Below are 20,464 nucleotides of genomic sequence, written 5' to 3' on the forward strand. Positions count from 1 at the left end.
CTCTGATTTTCTTTGTTCTTATTTTTCTCTCTTTTCTCTTACCCCATTGCTCAGACTGGAAATACCGCAGCCAACATGGACCAGTTTCTCTATGTTTTCTCATCATAGAAATTTTGATATTTCCCTCTCCATACTGGTCCATTTCACTTCTCTTTAGGCAATCCAGTGGCCCCCAACCCATATGACTGATTATATTGATTCTGGGCTTACTATGGACATTCAATGGACTTTAACCCTCTTGCAACTCAAAACTCTTATATTCAAATGATCCATTATCTCAGACTCCTGGTGGCTAGGCTTACAGACCTGTACTACCATACCTCAATTGCCAAAGGACTTCTAATGAAGTAACTCAAAACCTGGGATTTCCTCAGAATTCTGGTGTGAGGTAATAAGAATTTAGACTTGACTAGAATTTCCTAGGACCAGAACCTATCCAGGCAAATCAAATTGCAGAGCTACCACATAGACATTTATCTAAGAACATCTGGGCCTGAAGAAACACTGATTCTAGGGAATATCTCCTCTGTTCTTTTCCTGCTCTTAACTTATGAATCTCTGATGAATATCCAATATAATTAGAAGCTCGAAGATCATTCAGGAAGCTTACAAATGTTCAGGCTATAGAGATGTCCTCTGAAAAAGGGTTTGAAGATAAGTGAACTTGTTACTGGATATGTAGGTCATCAGAGAATACCCAAAGTGTGTTATAATCATTTCAGCGTATCCTGGTGTTTACTATCCATCAAACCTCTAGGTTTAAAGCAAGGAAGAAAACTGGATACCAGAATAGACTATTAATAAATGCAAATGATGGAGAGAAAGGGCATAGATCAGAGGAGAAATGAAGTCACAGAATCAGAGAGAAATAGATATATGTACTTCTACAAGAACATTTAAATGTGTTTTCTAGGAAGGGGCAAGAAATTTACTAAAGGATGAGAGACAATGCAACATTCCTTTTGTGTAAGGTCACATTCTATAATCTGTTTTGGTTTTTTTAAATAAATATTCAACTTACATCTTTTAAAAAAATAATTTGCTGTTTTTTTCTTGTTTGTAAGTATAATGCCTAATTTTAAAATTTTCTTTCAGATATGACCAAAAATCATCAAACAAAATTTTTGTAGCTGAGGTTGAAATTAAAAAGTCACTATTCTGTTTCATAATCTTTTTACCCTATTTGAAAATACATAAAAATAAACAATATCAACTGGAATTACTAGAAGAAATAAAAATATTTATATGATCTTTGGAAAAATATACTTTACCTTTTTGAAGGACTGGGATTTGGTAATTCTATGATTGTTAAATATGTTATTATTTTCTTTCTAAAGTTTGCAGCTCCGAACCAGAAAATATCCAAGCTGATCCAGAGAACTTTACCAGCCTCCTTGTCACATGGGAGAGACCACGAGTGGTTTATGATACCATGATTGAAAAATTTGCAGTCCTTTATCAGCAATTAGAGGGAGAAGACCAAACTAAGCATGAATTTCTGACAGATGGGTATCAAGACTTGGTAACTGTAAACTCATTTATTTTTATGCATTAATATGTTTGTGATATTGTGACTTCCGATGGATTTCTTTTCAAATTTTGTACTTTACACAAGCTACATTTTTTAACTTATAGATCTTTGACTTTAACCATCTTGTCTTTATGAACTATTTTATTTTTTTAAATTAACATGTATTTATTTTCTCTCTCACCTACACCCTTGGGTCCTTTTTGGGGGGAAAAACTGGAAAACAAACTTGCCATGACAATATGCATAGTCAAATGAAACAAATTCCTGCATTGGTTATGTCCCAAAAATATTTGTTTCATTCTGAACTTTGAGTCCATCATCCCCACCTCTCTTTAGTAGGTGGACATCATTCTTCATCATCAGTCCTCTGGAATTGTGGCTGATCATTACTTTGATCAGAGTTAGACCTTTCAAAGATTTTACCTTTATAATGTTGCTATTATTGTATAAATTGTTCTTTTGGTCCTGCTTCACTTCACTTTGCATCAGTTCAAATAAGTCTTCCAAAATTATTCCTTTCATCATTTCATATGACCTCATAGTGTTCTATTACATTCGTATTCCATAGTGTCTTCTGATACATTCCAGTCAATGGATACTCCTTAGTTTCAGTTCTTTGCCACTAAAACAAAAAAGCTGCTTGCTACAAATCTGGCACTTACTAATTGTGTGATCCCAAGCAAATCACTTAACCTTTTGGGACAGCTCACACATAGAAATGGCTAGAATAGCTAGGTTGGAGTGAGAAAGTTAAAATCCAACCTCAGACATTAATCAGCAGTAGGACTCTAGGCATGCAAGCCATTGTTAGCTATTAATTAACTACCTAAGAATTATCTCCTTATCTATTAAGTTAGAGATGGATTATTGTCTAGCTTAGTAGAGAAGTTTTCACATTGGGAACTTTCTTCAAGTTAATGTGATCACATATGGTATTCAATTTCCCAGAGCTATGATGAGTATAATAGTTCTGTATTTTATATTACTGGCATATTGTGCCACATTAAGCATTAAATGATCCTTAGTAAAAGTACCACACATATTCAATTAATGTCCAGTTAGTAATTGTCCAAATTTTCAATGCTTATTTTTCTAGTTTATGTCCTAAGAAAGAAAAAAGTGAAATAAAATTTTTCCCCAGCAGGATTTGAATGCACATTGGGAAAAATCTGATTGAATATAGATATAAAGGAATATTACTCAAACTTCAATAATAAAGTAGTATATCTATATGTTATAGATTATACATAAGTATCTGCTTATGTAAATAAGTAAATTATGAAAAAAGCTGGATGACACTTGGCTAATTATATTCTCATATAGAGCAGGAAAAGAGAGCCTTCTCCATCAAAAGCAAATGGTCCAGAAAAAAATAATAATCAAAGGCCACATATACAAAGCAGTAAGTTTATTTTATCGATTTGAAAAAAAAAAATACAAAATGTAACATTTCTCTGTCTTTAAATTTAAGAAAAGGAATAAAAGGTTATTCAGTTGACCAATATATTTTAAAATATATTTTCGTTATCTATTATAGCTAAAGGGAGAAAATAGCACAGAAAATAGGAAGAGAAATGAAAATCAGGTAATGCTAGAGAAGGAAACACATGAAGAAGGCAGATACATTTAGTCATAGACATAAATATGTATCCTTCTTGAGCTAGATGCTAACAGACAATTAGATATTTTTCCATTTTGCTCACTCTAGATAATTGAAAGATATATGTTCTTTCAATATACATATATATATATTCTATTTTCAAAAGATATAGTAATAACAATAGTAGTTGTAGTATGGTTCATATTACATTTGGACATTGCCCTGTGAACAAAATAAAATCAAGTTCCAGATCTAGGCTATAGCTAAAATCATAAATTCTCAAAGTTTGAAGGAATATCAAAAACCATCTAATCTAACACATGTCTTTTCGGGAATATGTTTTCCAACTTCCCAAACAAGAGGTCATCTATCCTATGCTTATAGACCACCAATGATGGGGAATCTGCCACTTCCCTCTTATGACACTCCATTCCACTTTTGGGCCTGCCCTAATTCTTAGGAAAATGTTAACTTTTTAACTTCTGTCTGTCTCTTATCTCTTGTCCTTCTCTGGAGCCAAGCAAAACAAATCTAATCCTTCATGTTTAATAACAACTATTGTATTTCTTTAAATCATTTCTTCTTTAAGTCAAATTCTCCTCCTTCATCCTGACAGTCTTCATAATCTTTGATCACCCACTTATAGATGATTATCTATATTATAAATATCCTCCCCAGAATTTTGCATCACCCAGAATTAAATGCCATACTTCAGATATGTTCTGACAAGATTAGAATAGGGAGACAAAAAAAGACTGTGTCTGTGCCCTGGAATGGACAGAATAGTGCAATATCAATTCAATAAAATCTAGTGGTGTTAGAAAATGAGAAAATGGACTTAGCCAGAAAATTGAATCAGCTGTTACTTCTTAGTAAATTGAATCCCTCCCTTTATTAACTCTTCTACACACTTATTGTTGGGCATCTTTGCTATTAGAAAATTTCACAATTTCAGTCTTCTATAGTCTTCAGAAATTACCAATATTTAAGGAGTATAATTCTCAACTTTATTTTTCTCTTCTGTAAATTGAGGATAATAATAGCACCTACCTCATAGGGTGAGATCAAATGAGTTAACATATGTCTACGACACAAATACAAATCTTAAAATGCTATATAAAGGCTGGCTGCCATTGTTGCTAACAGATGAAAAAAAATTTTAAGTAAAACTGTCTGATATGTTCAAAAATGAGTTAAAATGAGACGCTTATATAATAAACAACATTTCTCTTTTAGGGTGCTATTCTAAATAATTTGCTGCCCAATACAAGTTATGTTCTTCAGATTGTAGCTGTATGCACTAATGGTTTATATGGAAAGTACAGTGACCAACTGGTTATTGACATGCCTTCCGATGATACAGGTAAGTGTTACTTTGAGAGCAGTTGTCATTTTAATTGAAAAGAAACATGTTATTTCTTACACAATTATGTCACAAGTGTGTCTAAAATGTAACTCCTCCACCATCTTATATTTTCTCTATATAACTGACTCCAACTCATTTGGTAGCCCCTCATTTTCATTTCACAGGCAGCTAGCCACAGAACTTTTAAGTACTATCCATGAATGAGGATCTGTTTTCCCTTGGAATGCCTTCCCTTTCTGTATTGTCTACTCATTCCTTCCTGTTTTACCTGATTTTATGAGAATCAGGGAGGTGTAAGGAGTCCTACCCAATAAGAGTTTTTCAGAGATAAAAAGGAAATCTGGGAGGAGAGAGACTCACCCAGAGAAGGAAATTTGAACCTAGGGAGGATAAAAAGGCAAGTCTGAATTATTGAAAGATCTAAAGAGGAAATTCTGCTAGGGAATAATGACTGATTATATGCTTAAATTCACATTAAAAAAAGCATTGGATTATTGAGATTTGTTACCACTGCGCAAGCCAATAGTCTCCAAAGTCGACACTATATACCACCAGTCATAGAATCATCCTAAAGAATATATGGTGAGACAATCATCCTTCTGCTTGATAAGCCATTGTGAGATTGTCTCCAACACAGCTAAATGACTCCCTGTACTCATTTATTCCTCCATTATTCTTCATCCCCTCTAACTGCATCACAAGCCATTTTTTTAAGTTATATATATAACACAACCTTGACATACAACAGGCAACATTCTCCCACCCCCGTCAGCATCTGCATATCCTGTTTCTTAAGTTACCTTATGATGATAGCAGATTTCTGGCTTTTCATGCTGGCCTAGTAGCCAGTAAGTGAGGTTTCCTACCATTTTTCTGTTTTTGTCATATTGGACAAGTCATTTAGGATCATTTGGCAAATCTCATCTGTCAAATGGGGATAAGGGGATTTAAATTAGAAGGACACTTCCAGCTCTGAACTAAGAATGTTAAAGTTGTCATCTATATCACAAATCCCTCTCCACAACCTAACTTTCCTACAAATTTCTCTGTTATATAGTGGATACTAGCATCATTCCTAGCTCTTCACTGTCACTCACCCCTTATCTAATCATTTTTGGGGGGGGTCCTACCTCTTCAGCCTTTCTGGCATCAATCCCTTCTCATTCACATCAAATGTAATAACATTTGTAAAGTGGTAGGTGCTTTAAAATATATTTATTCTCATCCTTCTTCTCCTCATATAAATACCACCAATGTTCAGGTCCTTATTGCTTACCTGGACTAATACAATAAATTCTTAATGAATTTCCCTTAATGAATTTCTCTTAGTACTCCCATGTATATAGCTTTCAAAGAGCTCTCATATTCACTAAGTTTCAGTGATTCCCTATTAATATTAGGATTAAAGATTTTATATTTATCTCATCTTTTTATTTCTATCTTAAATTTTACAAATAAATAGATATAGATACTTTAGAGTACATGCTCATAATTTTTTTTTTTTTTTACTTATGACGTTTCATTGTCAAAAAGAAAAAAAAGTTTGGAGACCATTGGCCCAGGCAGATAGGAAATGGAATTTATTGTCATTAATTCACTTTAAATTTTTACTTCATTGAACTTTTTCTGTAATGGCACCCCAAAACTTATAGTTAATATATTAATAAATAGGCTGTAACTTTTAGCAAATTAGTTAATTAGGGTCATGTTTACACATCTGTTATCCACAAAAGCTTTTCATTGTTTAACTGAGCTCTCTTAAGTTTGAGAGTCATTATTGCTTATTAATAAGATATAACACACTTGCATTTCTTAAATATGTGTGAATTACACGAGTTTCCTAATGGGGGGCCTACCCCTTAGTCAATATTTATTAAGACAATTCTCAGGAAGATATTCTTAAATAAATATATGATTATTCTTCAAAACAGCATCATAAAAAGCATCTTAATAAATGGATTTCCTTTAAATGGTCCTTGATGCTTAAAGTTAGACCATTATAGTACTAATGCATATTTTTATATGGAATGAGCAGATAATTGTGACATTGTTTTAAAAAATGACTCTGTTCCACTTAATTATTAAGGAAATTCTTCTTAAAAATCAATAGGATGGGGCAGCTAGGTGCAGTGGAGAGAGCACTAACCCTGAAGTCAGGAAGACCTGAGTTTAAATCCGGTCTCAGACACTTACTTCCTAGCTGAATGACCCTGGGCAAGTCACTTAACCCCAATTGCCTCAGCAAAAAAAAAAAAAAAAAAAGAAAGAAAGACAAAGAAAAGAAAAAAAAAATCAATGGGAAGGAAGTGGGGAGGAATAACACCTTGCTTTCTTGAGACCTAATACATTATCTAGTATTAAAATAAGCAGAAATTTATTCCTGAGGAGCATGGAATTAATTTCTCACTGTCACTGACTACTACAAAAAATCAAGCAAATTATATTAATTATAACATATAGCACTTCATTTTTTGAAATAATGGTAATAATTCATGTTTGTGAGATATGTAATGGTCTTCAAATAGAAGTTGTTATATAAGTGAAGACTTTAATGTTATTAAAGTAAATTCTCATTTTAATTTTCTTTTTTTAGCTTTAAAAGTATCTTGTAGTAAGTAAATTCATGATGTTAAGATCATGTGACAGATTTTAAATTTTTTATTTCAAAGCAGCTGAGTGTTTTTCCCTGGTTGAAATAGCAGTTGATATTATTGTTTCTTAAATTTTTCCTAACTGAATTCTTCCAACCAAGAACAAATTTCATTTTAATATTTGCTTCCAATTGTATTTTCTTTGCATGTTATTGCTTTTCTTTGCATGGTGTTGCTAAATGAAAATCTGAGCAGACTTGTTCTTGAAGCACATTGAATGACTGTATTCCCTTGCTGTTTGTTATTTAAGAAAAGCAAAGCTGGCAAGCATAATTTTATGTTTACAGAGGTAAATTCGATCATTCTTTTGCTTAGTATAGTATTAAACCAGTGGAATTCGAATTTTAGCCATTCTTTGGTCTTTATAATGAATATGTTAAGGATGAGATTCCCACTGAAATTGGAATGGATTTTTTTCATTTAGATGAAAATTGAAAACTGTTAAGTAGAGTCAAATTTCAGTTTTATTCATGTCAAGGAAAAAATAGATGCTCTGTTTTTCCTAAATACATATGGCAAAGAATATAACTTCCTTGTTTTAAAGACTGCATTTTCATTAATCATTCTTCCAGTGTCACGCTAGCTAATTCAGTAACTCCTTCAGTAAACAGTGTGTTTTTGTTCAGACATCGTACATGTTAAAATACACAAGCTTCCAAATTATTGCTTAGCTTTCTCACCTAAGATTGTTGTCTTGTTACTGCCAGAATATTAGAGCAATTTTTTTGAAGTTGTATTTACACATTACTTATAATTAACTACTCTGATAGAAGCATAGTTAATAAAATACTATGACCATGGGAACATGATTATCCTTCCTATTTTCTTATTTTAATATTCTTTTCTAACATATGAATGTTTTGAGCATAAAATGATATTTAAAATTAAGTATATCAAGTTAATTTGTCATAACTCCTAACCATTTTTAACAAAGTTCTGTTTACTAGACCATCTAAAATAGTACTACGAATAGTAGTATTATGGAGATCATATAAGTCAGTGGGATATGAAGGGATAAATTCTTCATGTGGTAAATTTTTTCCTTCCCTTGTGTGTTTTTAGAGTATGTCAGATTTGCTTCATTATATATTTAATTTAAATGTCATGAGTTCTATCAGACTACTGTATTTTAATTCATATATATTTTTTAAAGAGTTTTTTAAATTGAGATTGTGTTTATGCTTTTACATATCATGTTCATCATGCTAGACATTTAAACCTCCAGCGAGGTCAAATATTTCTTTTCTGTAGAAGAGTGGTTTCTGAATGATCTTTTGAACTGAGTTTGTATTGGCTCAAATAAGCTACAAGATTCCTGAATCCTGGGCAAGTTCTGTGTTTGTGTCTACAATACTATTTCACACAAGATTATGAATATTGCAACTTAATCTTCATTCTTTACTCAAAGGATCTGGACAGTTTCAAACATCACCATATTGAAATGGTAGCTTGGACACATCACCTAATGTCTATGTTTGTGTCTCTGTATGTTTCCCTATAAAACATTTACTGAAAAATGATTTCACTTTTAAGAAATGGTATGTGTTTTGGATGATTCATTCTTTGTGGGAACCTGCTAAAAGCCAAATTTTTATGAACTAAATTAGATTTTTTTCCTTTCCTTTTCTATCCTGTTACCTTTAATGTAAGGCTTTTTTTTTTTTTTTTTTTTTTTTTTTTTTTTTTTTTTTTTTTTTTTTTACTGAGCATTGGGGTCTTTCTGCTCTTATTGCACTTTGCAAACTTCTAAGCAATATATAAATGCTAGCTATTGTTATTATATTTAGATCTCATCAGCACAAAATGCATCACTTTCTTTAGCATCTGCAATAGTTTTAATTATACATTGCACTATAGTATTGAAATTGTCTTGTTTTCAACATTATTTCCATAAAATATATAAGAATTTAAAACCCTGTAGTATTATATAGCAGTTATGAGTGTCTCTGATATTTGTTCATTTTAGGATTATCTGACTAATGTTAATTCCAGCTTTAAAAACTCCCTTTATAATTCATACTGCCGCTCAGGCTATTCCTATTGGTAACCTTCCATTTTGTTAATCTCAGTCATAGGTCAGTAATCTTGTAAGCACTATCTAATTGAACTGTTATAATTATAGAAGTACTATACCTTATAACTATTGTGTTTTATTGGTTTGTGGTTTTTATAGTAGAAGTCATTTTTGGTCTGTTTTACTCCTTCTAGCTTAGATTTCATATACATTAAAAACTTTTGTTTTCAATAAAGATATATAGTGGAAGAATCAGCCCTCGGAGAGTTCACATTTAAATTTCTGAGTAGTCTGGTCAGTTTGGGGCTTGTGCATTTTAATTACATGTTGTTGTCTTATGCAAATTCCATGTCCATTGAGTATTGTTTATACATTTAAATTTATTATAAAATTGAATGCATAATTTCATTTCAAAAAGCAAAACTTTTTAAAAATATAATGAAAGTCAACCATCTTTTAAAAGGTATCATGTATTTCTTTCTTTACTGTTTTCATATGAACTGATGCATTTGAACCCAGAAACCATAAGCATTTTCATTTCACTAGTAACTAAGATTCTTTTGCTAATTTGTTGTTGTGTAATCTAGAACTATTCTGAATATACAGAGCAGGTTGTAGAGAATACATATTTTCAGAGCTTTGTTTATATGTGTTTAATTTAAATGCATGGGTGTATTTGGTCACCATGTGTTCCTGTTAACATGTGCTTGCAAGTATACACAGATTGTCTTTGTTAAATCACTCCACATCTGTCCTTCTTGACTGTACCACCCTATATTGTTGGTGTTTATTTTAGAATGCTATTGAAAATCACAGTTTGAAGACATTGCGATCAACATTTGCTTTTAACTTCTGCACTGTAAAATTTGGCTTACCTTCAAACAATTAAATAAGCCTTGCTTGCCAACCTTCATCAGTGTTGCTTTTTGTGTTATGGAATGTTGATGTGTTACTAACATGTTAGAATTTTTTTTGAAAATTCAATTTTACAAACAGCAAAATACAAAATCAGAATGAACACTTAGTTTTATTTCAGTTAGCACACAAATCAAAAGGAGAATTATGTAGGATTCCGAAATTAAAATTTTATTTATTCAGTGTCTTATAGAAACATAGTATTCTAAAGTTATTATAATTTATCCTCCTGAAGTGGGGGAAACTTGAGACCTGCATGACATTTACATTATATAACATTATAATAATGTCCAAGGAATGCCAAAGTCACACTCGTATAAGTGCTTATCTGTACATTCTGGGAAATTAGCAGATCAGAGTCTGGTAGCAAGTCATTACTGTCAGGTCAAGTCTCAATATGCTGTTACCTTGAATTCCTATAATTTGTATTATGACTTCAGGGTCTCAAACTTTTCAGGTATGGTATTTTGGAACTCATTTTAGCTTAAAGTTAACCCCCAAAGATCTAATGCAGAGGATTTCTGAATGGGTGGGTGGTTCCAATGCATCTTTGAATTCTAATCTGTTCCCTCAATTCTGAGGTAAAGTACAGGGTCGTGCAGAACAAAACTTGTCTCAGATACTTTGTAGGGAATTTATTCTCATTAATATGAAGTTCTATTTGTCTGACAGCCAGCTTGAACTTAAAGTACACCAAATGGAACCAGAATTCTCAAATGTTGCCCATTTTTATGGTTATAAACAACAAAGTCAAACATTTCAAGGACTACCTGAGGAAAGTCACTTTTATCAAGTCATAAATATTCGTTAATATAGCTCTATAATTTGTATTGTAAATTTCCCTTTTAGCAAAACTTTCAAAGTAATTCAAACACAGTGTAGATTGGCAATATGAATATAAAGCCACATATAAACTTTAACAATGTAATGGTAAAATGCATTATTTCCATTAATAAACATTTTTCCATACTCATAAAAATCATACTACAAAGTTATTTCTGTAGTCAAATCCGTCACTGCTCTTCATGATGTAGCAGCAGATCTACTGAACTACAGAATCAGCAGTCCTGTGATTGCCATTTCCATCTTGGTCCAGCTAGCTGCACTGCTGCCTAATCAAGTCTTTGACCTCCAAGTAGGAGGTGTTTTAGTTTGGTGAGCCATCCATTGACTGTCATCCTTGGTACTTGACCCTTTTTCTCCTATGAGAGATTTCTTCCAAAATGTATTCCAAAAATGTGTTTTTATATATTTTGATAAATAACTTATTTTGAGATTTTACCCTAAACATGTTGAGAAGCCAGGGAATGTTGTTATGATTTTATTTTTCCCCAGAATCATCAGAAAAAGAGGTAAGATTAATTATTCTTTTTTTCTAATACAATATAACAAATACATCACTCAGCATTAAACAATGGTGTTAAAATGTAAAATATAATTTTAAAAATTATTTAAATATGAATCAAATTCTTGATTTAAGGAGGTTTAATTATTTATTTCTGTGGCTTATTTTATAAGAATAGTCAGCTGCTCTAATTTTCCCAGCAAACCTTTATTCTTTTTTAGAAAACCTTCTTAGAAATTATCTGAGCAATGAATTGTACTCTTTTTGAAAACACATTTCAAAGTTCCTTGGAATTTGTAAAGACATAGATATGTTGGAAGTGCAGAAATTAAAAGGATAACATTTTTAAAAAGTCCACTCCCAAGATGTATCATCATTGATTTTAACAAAAGAAAAAATATTTAATTAAAGCATTTTTGTTACTTCATAAATTCTTGGATGGGAGGGTATGGGTGGTGTTTAATGGCTTTGGGAATAGTGAAAGGCAAGGAATAATACATGCACCAGGTGAGTAACTGAAAATATTTACTTCATTGATCTACTACTATCTACATATTATCTGGGGGAGGGATGGGATGAACACTTTTTTTGTTTCATATTTGCAAGCCTCTCAACTTTTAAAAAATGTTTCTAATTTTCAAAAATTAATAAGTAAAAATTTATGAAAGTTAATGTAATTCATTTTTCTTTACAACACATAAACAATACTAATTTTGTTAGAAATTTAAAGTTATCATTGGAATATTTAGTAGAATTTGCATTTTACTTTAGACTGTTTAATACATAAAATGTCACTCAGGAAAATTTTAAACATGCTTTATAACTTCATTCAATTATGCATATATATATATTGTTGTTCTTAAAATATTATTATCCACTTCGATTCAACAAATATTAAACACCGTAACAAGGCACTGTGCTAAGTTCTGAGGATTCAAAGTAAACTATTATTCAGTTACAGCTTCTATTCTTAAGTCTTGCATAGAAATATGACATCACTAAAAAAACATTGATGTGAAAGGAGTTTGGTCATTTTTTTCCTCCCAGAGTGGAGGCAAGTTGAAGAGGAAGAAAAAAGGACATAAAAACATGAGGAGAAGGTGGAAGATGAGAGGAGTAAATGAAGAGATAGAAACTTTCTGCAAAAGTTTTAGAAAAAAAAGGATAGTGTCTTGATAAGGAAAGAAGGGAAAAGATCTGAAAATTATTCCAAGTCATAACAATCACTCTTGGATCAGGAATTTGAGGTGAACAGGTAAAAGAATATGATGGCAAAAGTGGATGGGGATAAGCAAGAACAGGATGCTTATTAAAAACTTTTTGGAATAAGAGAAAAATAATCCTATATTATTGCCCTCTTTGTCAAGACGGGTTTTTTTCTTTAAACTGAAAAAGAGAAACTAATAACATTCACTACAAATTTCTTGGCCTCTTTAGAAATGAGGAAATTCCTACTAGCTTCCCAATGACAATTATGATCTTTTCTTCAGTTAAAAAAAAAAAAAAAAAAGGAGGGCTAGCTCCCATGTTCTTATAAATGCTGTCAGTTCTATGGCTTGCTTACAACTGTTCTGTGAGTTCTGTATCTATTAATAAAAATGTATTTATTCTGATAGACTGATAAGATCTTGTTTTGAGCTTAGTTGTTCTATTTTGCATGTAGAGGTACTACCTGTATATTTTTATTGATATAAAATTATTCATTCTCACTGTTTCTGAGGTTTAGTAATAATTGTAATAATAACACATTTAAACAATTATTTTTCATCAATCTATAAAGTATGCAGCACACATTTTATTATCTCTTTCTTATTGAGGTTCAAAGAAATTAAATACTTTGTTTATATATTATCAAAAACAGGCTTTAAACCCAGATGCTTTTTCAATACTTCACAGTATTGAATCTTGAAATTCACTTAAATTTTCAGTGTTCAGAACTCAAAACAAGGCCTCAGTTACTTTATGGGTGCTATGATAATCATGGTGACTTTGGGAAACCTTATAATGGGCAAAATATCAATTTTCTCTTAGTTTAGGAAAACAGAAAAAGTTTGCTAAATTATAGAACTAATTGAACAAATTATCCAGTAAGGCTCTGGTACATAAACAAAACAAGTTCTTTATAAACATTACTTAGGGTGAAAGTAATTCTTTACTTTTATTTACTTGAAAAATACTCTTTTGGTTTTCTTCTACACTTAATAGCAGCTTCATATCATCACCTTTTCTATCCATTTGCCACACTGAGAGTGGGTAATTTTTTTGAGGAAATGGTTTTTTAATGTATTATTATGTAAACATGGAAATTTACATGGAAAATTTTGGCTTTTTCATTTTAATAGTGAAATATTTTGTGTCTTTAAATATTATTACCCTCCTTACAAACAAAATATAAGTTCAAAAGATTGAAATATTGAATTGGGAGTTGTGATACTTATTATTATTATTTTTTAATTTTAGAGTTTGATCTTCCCGAATTCATTGAAACAGGAGACTTATTCAAGGTATATTTTTTCAAGGTCAATTTTTCTGTTCATCTTTTTTCTTTAAGAAATCTAATTAAAAAAACAAAAATTTTGAGTTAAGGATAAAGATTCATATAATTGTTAAACTAATAATTAAAGGCATGTTTCATTATTTGAAATCAGTTAATATAGTGCTTGCTATTATTTGTAGTAAGAAGAGGTCCACTTCAGATTACAAAAGACAGTTACATGTTTCATTTCTTCTTTTTGAGGAACTATACATCTCTCTATCACTAGCATTAAAAAGAAAACAACTTTTGTAATATATAAAAATAGCCATAACATATTTAAATGTTTAACTTTGAACTTAGACTATTATTCTCAATTCATATCTTCTTAAAATTTGGGAAACATATTTTGGCTTATAATATCTCAACAATTATTTAGATAGATGACTTTACAGTGGTATATCAAATGCCTTAATAGTTAATGTGATCAAGAATATATAAGTATAGAAATTCACATTATATATAAATAGGCATGAGTATTTCTATTGCTTGTACAAGTTGTCCATTATATGTGTTACTTTTAGTGAATTTATAGTATCAGACCAACTTTCTTACAAAATACTTTGGATTTACTGAATTATGCTGTCATGACAATACTAATAATTTTTGCAATTATTAATATTTTATTTATTTATTTATTAAATTATTTTTAATTTAAATTTAATTAATAATTAAGTTAAAAATTAGGAAGAGAAATACTTAAGAAATACAGAGATAGGGATAGGAAATGGGGTTATGATTTCACTGATTAAGAGGAACCAAATGAGGCATTTCCTCCTAATATAGTTCTGTACTTTCTCTTCTGTCACAGACAAATACATATAAATATAGATCTAGATATATGTATGCATGTATAGATGAATGCATATGTGGGTGTAGGTATGAATTGTGTCTGTGTATATATTCATATCTCATAAGCATAAAGTGAGATCAATTATCTAAACACATATCTTCATTAAAATTCAGAAAAGACATTTTTTTCCTAAAACAAAACAATCAGAAAATTCATTATGTTTATATTATAGTCAATTCTAATCATTGGTTTATTTGGACTAGAATATTCTCCTTTTATTATAGCCATTGGGACCTGTTAGTAAATGATTTTTTCCCCTGCAATGCCATGCAACCAGTTAGGAAATCCTTCTACAAATGAAAACTAGTAATTACTTTATAAATTACAGTCTTAGAGAGTTACCTTGAAGCACTGAAGATCTGAACTATCTTGCTCATCTTCACAACCAGTATTTGCAAGGGACAAGACTTGAATGTGGATCTTGTTGATTCCAAAGACAGTCTTCTTCTCATTGTGCTATAGTATCTCTCTAATGAATAACACTCTTTGTATTTTTATAATAAATCATAATTTTACATTTTTGTATTTCATAGAAAGGGTCTAAATAATCTTATAAAATTCTAGTACTAATATATTAAATTGTAGAATTTTCAGCCAACAATGGAACTGAAAACAGAATCTTGAATTCTTGATTTGTTAAATTTATAGCAGTAATTAGCATTGTTTCAGTCATCAATATCCCATCTGTGCATGCATACAGTCATGAATTGTTCAAAAAGTAAGTTTAAAAGGTTTCCTTTTGCTTATATTTATATAGTACTTAAATGTCCACAAAACACTTTACATACATTATGCCATTAAATGTGTACAATATGCATAGTATGACCATCTTTTTTGATAGTATTATATTTTGTTGAACATTTGTGGCAATACTGCGCAGCAGATTAGCTCTCATGATGAAAGTAAGCCATTAATTTAAAATAGCTGGTTTTGATGAAGAAGCCACATGAAATTGTACCACTTATCTGCATAGTCATGATGTATGGACTGTTACATTTGTATTCATTATGTCTGTATTTGTTTCCAAGATGGATACATTACAGCATTGATTTACAATATTAATTACAGCATTAATTATGCTATAAATATGGGCTAGTTTCTCTGTGAGAAGGCTAAAAGACTTGAAAATTTCCTCTCCATTCTCTTTGATGGGATTGAAGATAAATCCATGAAGGGAAGAAGAAAAAAAAAATTCAAAAGAGATTTAAGGAAAGTAAAGTAATTGAAGAGGATGATGAGTGAAGGAAAGTAAAAGAGAGGAGAAAGAGAAGTTTTGTCCCATTGAATATACATTCTGAGTGTGATAGTTGGGATATGATATATAATAGTAGAGAATAAATCCAGACTTTGTGAAGAAGAAATGGCACACTATGCTCTTTGGAAAACTAAGTAAGGATAATGCACCAATCCTAGCAAGTGATAGGAATCATATTATCACATCCAAGATGAGGAGTTGCATCAGGGTATTTAGTGATTTTTCCTGAAATGTAGGGTGATATTTGCACATAGGCCTGACCTGATTAACTGAGAGGTATAATGTCTTTCTAAAGCAGGATTTGAGATATACTAGGATTACCTACTTATAACTGTAACTCCCTTCTTTTGAGAAATAGAGAAAAATGCAATCTGAAATCAAGCGAGTATTTCTGAAGTCCTGAGCAAGAAAATGAAAGACTTGGAGATACATGGGGATTTTCATTGTATCTTGATATTGAAGGTCATGACTTTGGAAGATTATGCCCACTTCCCAGTTAAAGATAGATGTGAAATCTTAGCTTTTATTCAGGATTTTTAAAATCCTTTATTGAACTATATAATGTCAAAATTACATATTTTGACATTAATGTGAAAGAATATACCTGAAAGAGGTTAAATAAAAAATGAAATGAAATTTCAGAGGAAAAAATGGAAAGATATGTCAACAAAATAGAAAAATCAAATACTTGGAGACAATAGATGTAACTTAGAAGAGACATTAATAGGAGAGGAATGCTAAATAAATCATATCTGGATAACTGTGAGATTAAAAATCATTTAAAATAAGATGGAGTCTCTATCCTTATGGAATTTATTCTCTACCAGTAGAATAATATATGATTCTCAAGAAGAAACAAAATAGAAAATAATTGAGAATATTTCAAGACGATTATCACCAAACCACAGAATAGAGTTAACAAAGTAAGTGAACTTTACTTTTAACTACAAAAGGTTACTACAACTTCATCACAAACATATCATATCACTTGGTAGAAAACGATTGATGAACAGAATGTGGCGATTATACAAAGTAGATAGTTAATAGAAGAAAAAGGGTAGTGTTACTATATATTAAGAAGATATGCAAGTAAGAGAATCCATGAAAATGGGAATAGAAACTAGGTGAACATGAAGATGAACATGAAAAAAAGAGAAACATAATTTCACTGGAGAAACCACGTGCTAGAAAAAAATTTGGTTGATAACCTTCCTAAAATAGAGCACAAAACTGTCTAAGACAAAATAAAATGATAGGAGGATTCAACTGTTATAACATCTGAGTTTCATTCTGCTACCAGATCTGGCTTGATCTGGATGACTTGACAGTTTCATTATTTATAAGACAGAAGGAACAAAAAAGGAAATGGAAATTAATACAGTCTGTATTGATTTACTAAAGAAAAAGTATGCCAAACTTTGCCTTATTTCATAATTTGATAGGTTTTCTAGACTGGTATATAGGAAATTGCAAACAGAGTCTATGAATTTCAGTAAAGAGAGCATTTCTTAATTTCTTTGTGGATAAATTGAAATAATATGACTTTGGATGAATGTTGACAAATTAGCTAATTTTATATTTTATTAAATAACCAGAGTATTGAATTATCAGCAGTCAAAAAGATAGGGTTCTTGTTGCAAGTCATAGTACTATTTCCTTGGCCCTGATCAATTAAATACTTTTGTCAATTACTCATATAAAGATATAGAAGGCATGGCAGTTAGCTTTGTGAATGACACAAAGTTGGAAGGGATGATAAATACTTTGTATGATAGAATTACCGTTTTAAGATCACAACAGGTTGGAGTCATGGAGCAACACAATCAAAAATAAATTTAATGGATGGGTAACATAAAGGCATTTTTTTTTTTTGCTTACCTTATATTAATAAGGAGTGAAGAGAACTCATTTAACAATATTTTTTATGAAAATGTCTGAGGATCTTCAATGACCACAAACTTCATCTGAATAGTATGACATGTCTGCTAAAAGAGACTAATAGAAGTTTACGCTGTGTCAATAGGTGCATAGGTTCCAAATCAAGAAAAGCAACAAATATCCTATATTCTATGCTGGAAAGACCAAATCTGAATTTCATTGAGATTAACAATTAAGATTAAATAAGATAGTCCCTGCCCCTTACTGAGCTCACAGTCTAATAGAAAGATAACACAGAATACATAGATACCTGTAATATAAAATGATATGCAAATAAATAAAAATGGAGGGAAGTGCTATACAAGGCCCAAGTGAGAAAGGGTCTTTTATTGTCTTGGAAAAACTGGGAACTTGAGAGAAAGGGTATACCTCTCCTCTGGTATATTTCATTCAGGTCTGGCCACCACATTTCAGAAAGAACATTGATAAACTAGAGAAAATCTGGAAGAGAACAAATATGGGTAAGAATCTTGCCATTGCATAATGTGAAAATAAATTGAAGGATGAAGGGATATGTAGCTTGGAGAAGAAAAGACTTGAGAAATATGACATCTCTCTTCATCTATTTGTAGAGTGTCACAAAGAAACATCATTTGACTTGTTCTACCTTACCCCAGAGGACCGAACTAGGTTTTCTGGATGGGAATGATAAAGAAATAAATTTATAATTAATGTAAGGAAAATATTTTTACAGTTAGAATTATGCAAAAATACAGCTCACTTGCCTACCTTGGGAAGAAGTAGGTACCCCACCTCACTGGAGGTATTTAAGCAGTAACTTTATTCCCTATTTGTCCATTATACACACACACACACACACACACACACACACACACACACATATTATTGGTCCCTTTGAAATCTTAGATTCTGAGATATTATAAATTTGAAACTTAAAGAATGGGTATGATTTCAGCAGGTGAGAGAAGATAAAAGGGCATTCAGTCATAAGACAGTGATATTAAACAAATACATGGAGGGAAAAGAACATGGGATACATAAAATGGATAGCATATAGTCTAGTTTGATCAAAGTGTAAAGCACATTATCCTAGATAGAAAGGATGATGGTAGAGAGTGGAAGGTTTTGAAATTTTCTGACATTTAGAGTTAGGCAAAAATTAAATGAAGCTACTTTGAAAGGCAGTAATATCCCTACAACTACAAGGGTTCATTTACCAATATTATTGAAGGTATTTTTGCTTTTGGAAGACAGTTATGCTAAACAATTTCTGAGGTTCTATGTTTTTATAATTTTGAGTCCGAAACAGAATGCCTTTACTGGTAAAGTTAACATTTATATCAACTCTTTAAGAATCTCTATTTGTCCCACATAGAGATTGGAATTCCTCCACATATTCAAATATGATCAAAAAATTTATCCTGCTATGGCAATTCTATTATGAAATTCTCTAAAATTTGTGATTCTGAAACTTTAATGAGCCATCCAGTACATGTATGGCTGTACTAATGCTTATCCTCTGCTGGCATAATTCCAAAATCCTATTTTAATTCTGTGCAGAGGATGAAGCCTTAGAATAGTTTAGTATTGCTACAAATACCTAAGAAAAGAACATTGTCAACACTTTTTACTATGCATATTTCATTGGTAATTAGGTTAACAAACTTACTTTTTGAACAAATTAATTTACATATAATTTCAAGGTTCCCCAAACTTCAGAATAAAAGCCTTGTGGAGTAGATAGCGCAAGTGGTATTATCCCTATTTTACCTATTAAGGACAAAAAAGTAGTAAATATCTGAAGCTAGGTTTGAACCTAGGTAACCATGCCCTAAGTCTAGTATTGTACAACACTCTTAATAGAATGCATCTGTCTGTGTGTTTGTATATATATTGGTCAAATTAGGATCCAATCCCTTTGTCGATTTTACTGCCACCAGGTCAACTCTTTCTCTCAGTTTTATGACCAAGGCATCTATTTCAAAGTTATTGGAAACTGTAAAATAGCAAGATTTATATATTATTTGGCATGCAGATGCCTAATACCATGAGTCTGAAAAATATACCTTGATTTATTTTTTATTTAGGGTTTTTTTTTTTTTTTGGATCACATAAGTTTAGATTCACAATATGAATCTACAACAAGAGCACAAAGTGTTTTATTAACTTTTAGGCAGAAATCCCCCTCTTCAATCACAACAGAATTTAGGCTTTCATTCATTTAGGCATTCATGATCCCCATATGTATCTAGGTGACTTGAGGTATGTTCTCATAAATCATCTTTAGAACCTCAGTTTAGATACCACATTGATATTCTAAACCAGATTTTGTTGAACACAGTCCTCAGGCCCTGTAACCTAACCCAGATTGAAATGTAATTGGAAAATAACAAATCAAATAAAGATAGAATATATATATATATATATATATATATATATATATATATATATATAATGTTAATTTGTAGTTTTTAAGGCAATATGTATGCACCCTGAGTGGAT

The 20,464-nt window shown here is 31.1% G+C and overlaps 1 protein-coding gene across 4 annotated transcripts in view; it reads left to right on the forward strand.

The window, feature by feature from the left end:
- The window catches only part of PTPRZ1 (protein tyrosine phosphatase receptor type Z1), a 224,920-nt gene that overhangs the window by 138,694 nt on the left and 65,762 nt on the right, over positions 1 to 20,464 (forward strand). For all 4 annotated transcript variants that reach the window (XM_023504831.2, XM_031938920.1, XM_031938921.1 and 1 more), the window contains exons 9-11: positions 1,338 to 1,522; positions 4,368 to 4,494; positions 13,883 to 13,926. In XM_023504831.2, the coding sequence (XP_023360599.1) occupies positions 1,338 to 1,522; positions 4,368 to 4,494; positions 13,883 to 13,926 (356 nt within the window). The remainder of the gene's footprint in view (positions 1 to 1,337; positions 1,523 to 4,367; positions 4,495 to 13,882; positions 13,927 to 20,464) is intronic.

This window comes from Sarcophilus harrisii, chromosome 5 (assembly GCF_902635505.1).
Source record: "Sarcophilus harrisii chromosome 5, mSarHar1.11, whole genome shotgun sequence".
Classification (NCBI taxonomy): Eukaryota; Metazoa; Chordata; class Mammalia; order Dasyuromorphia; family Dasyuridae; genus Sarcophilus; species Sarcophilus harrisii.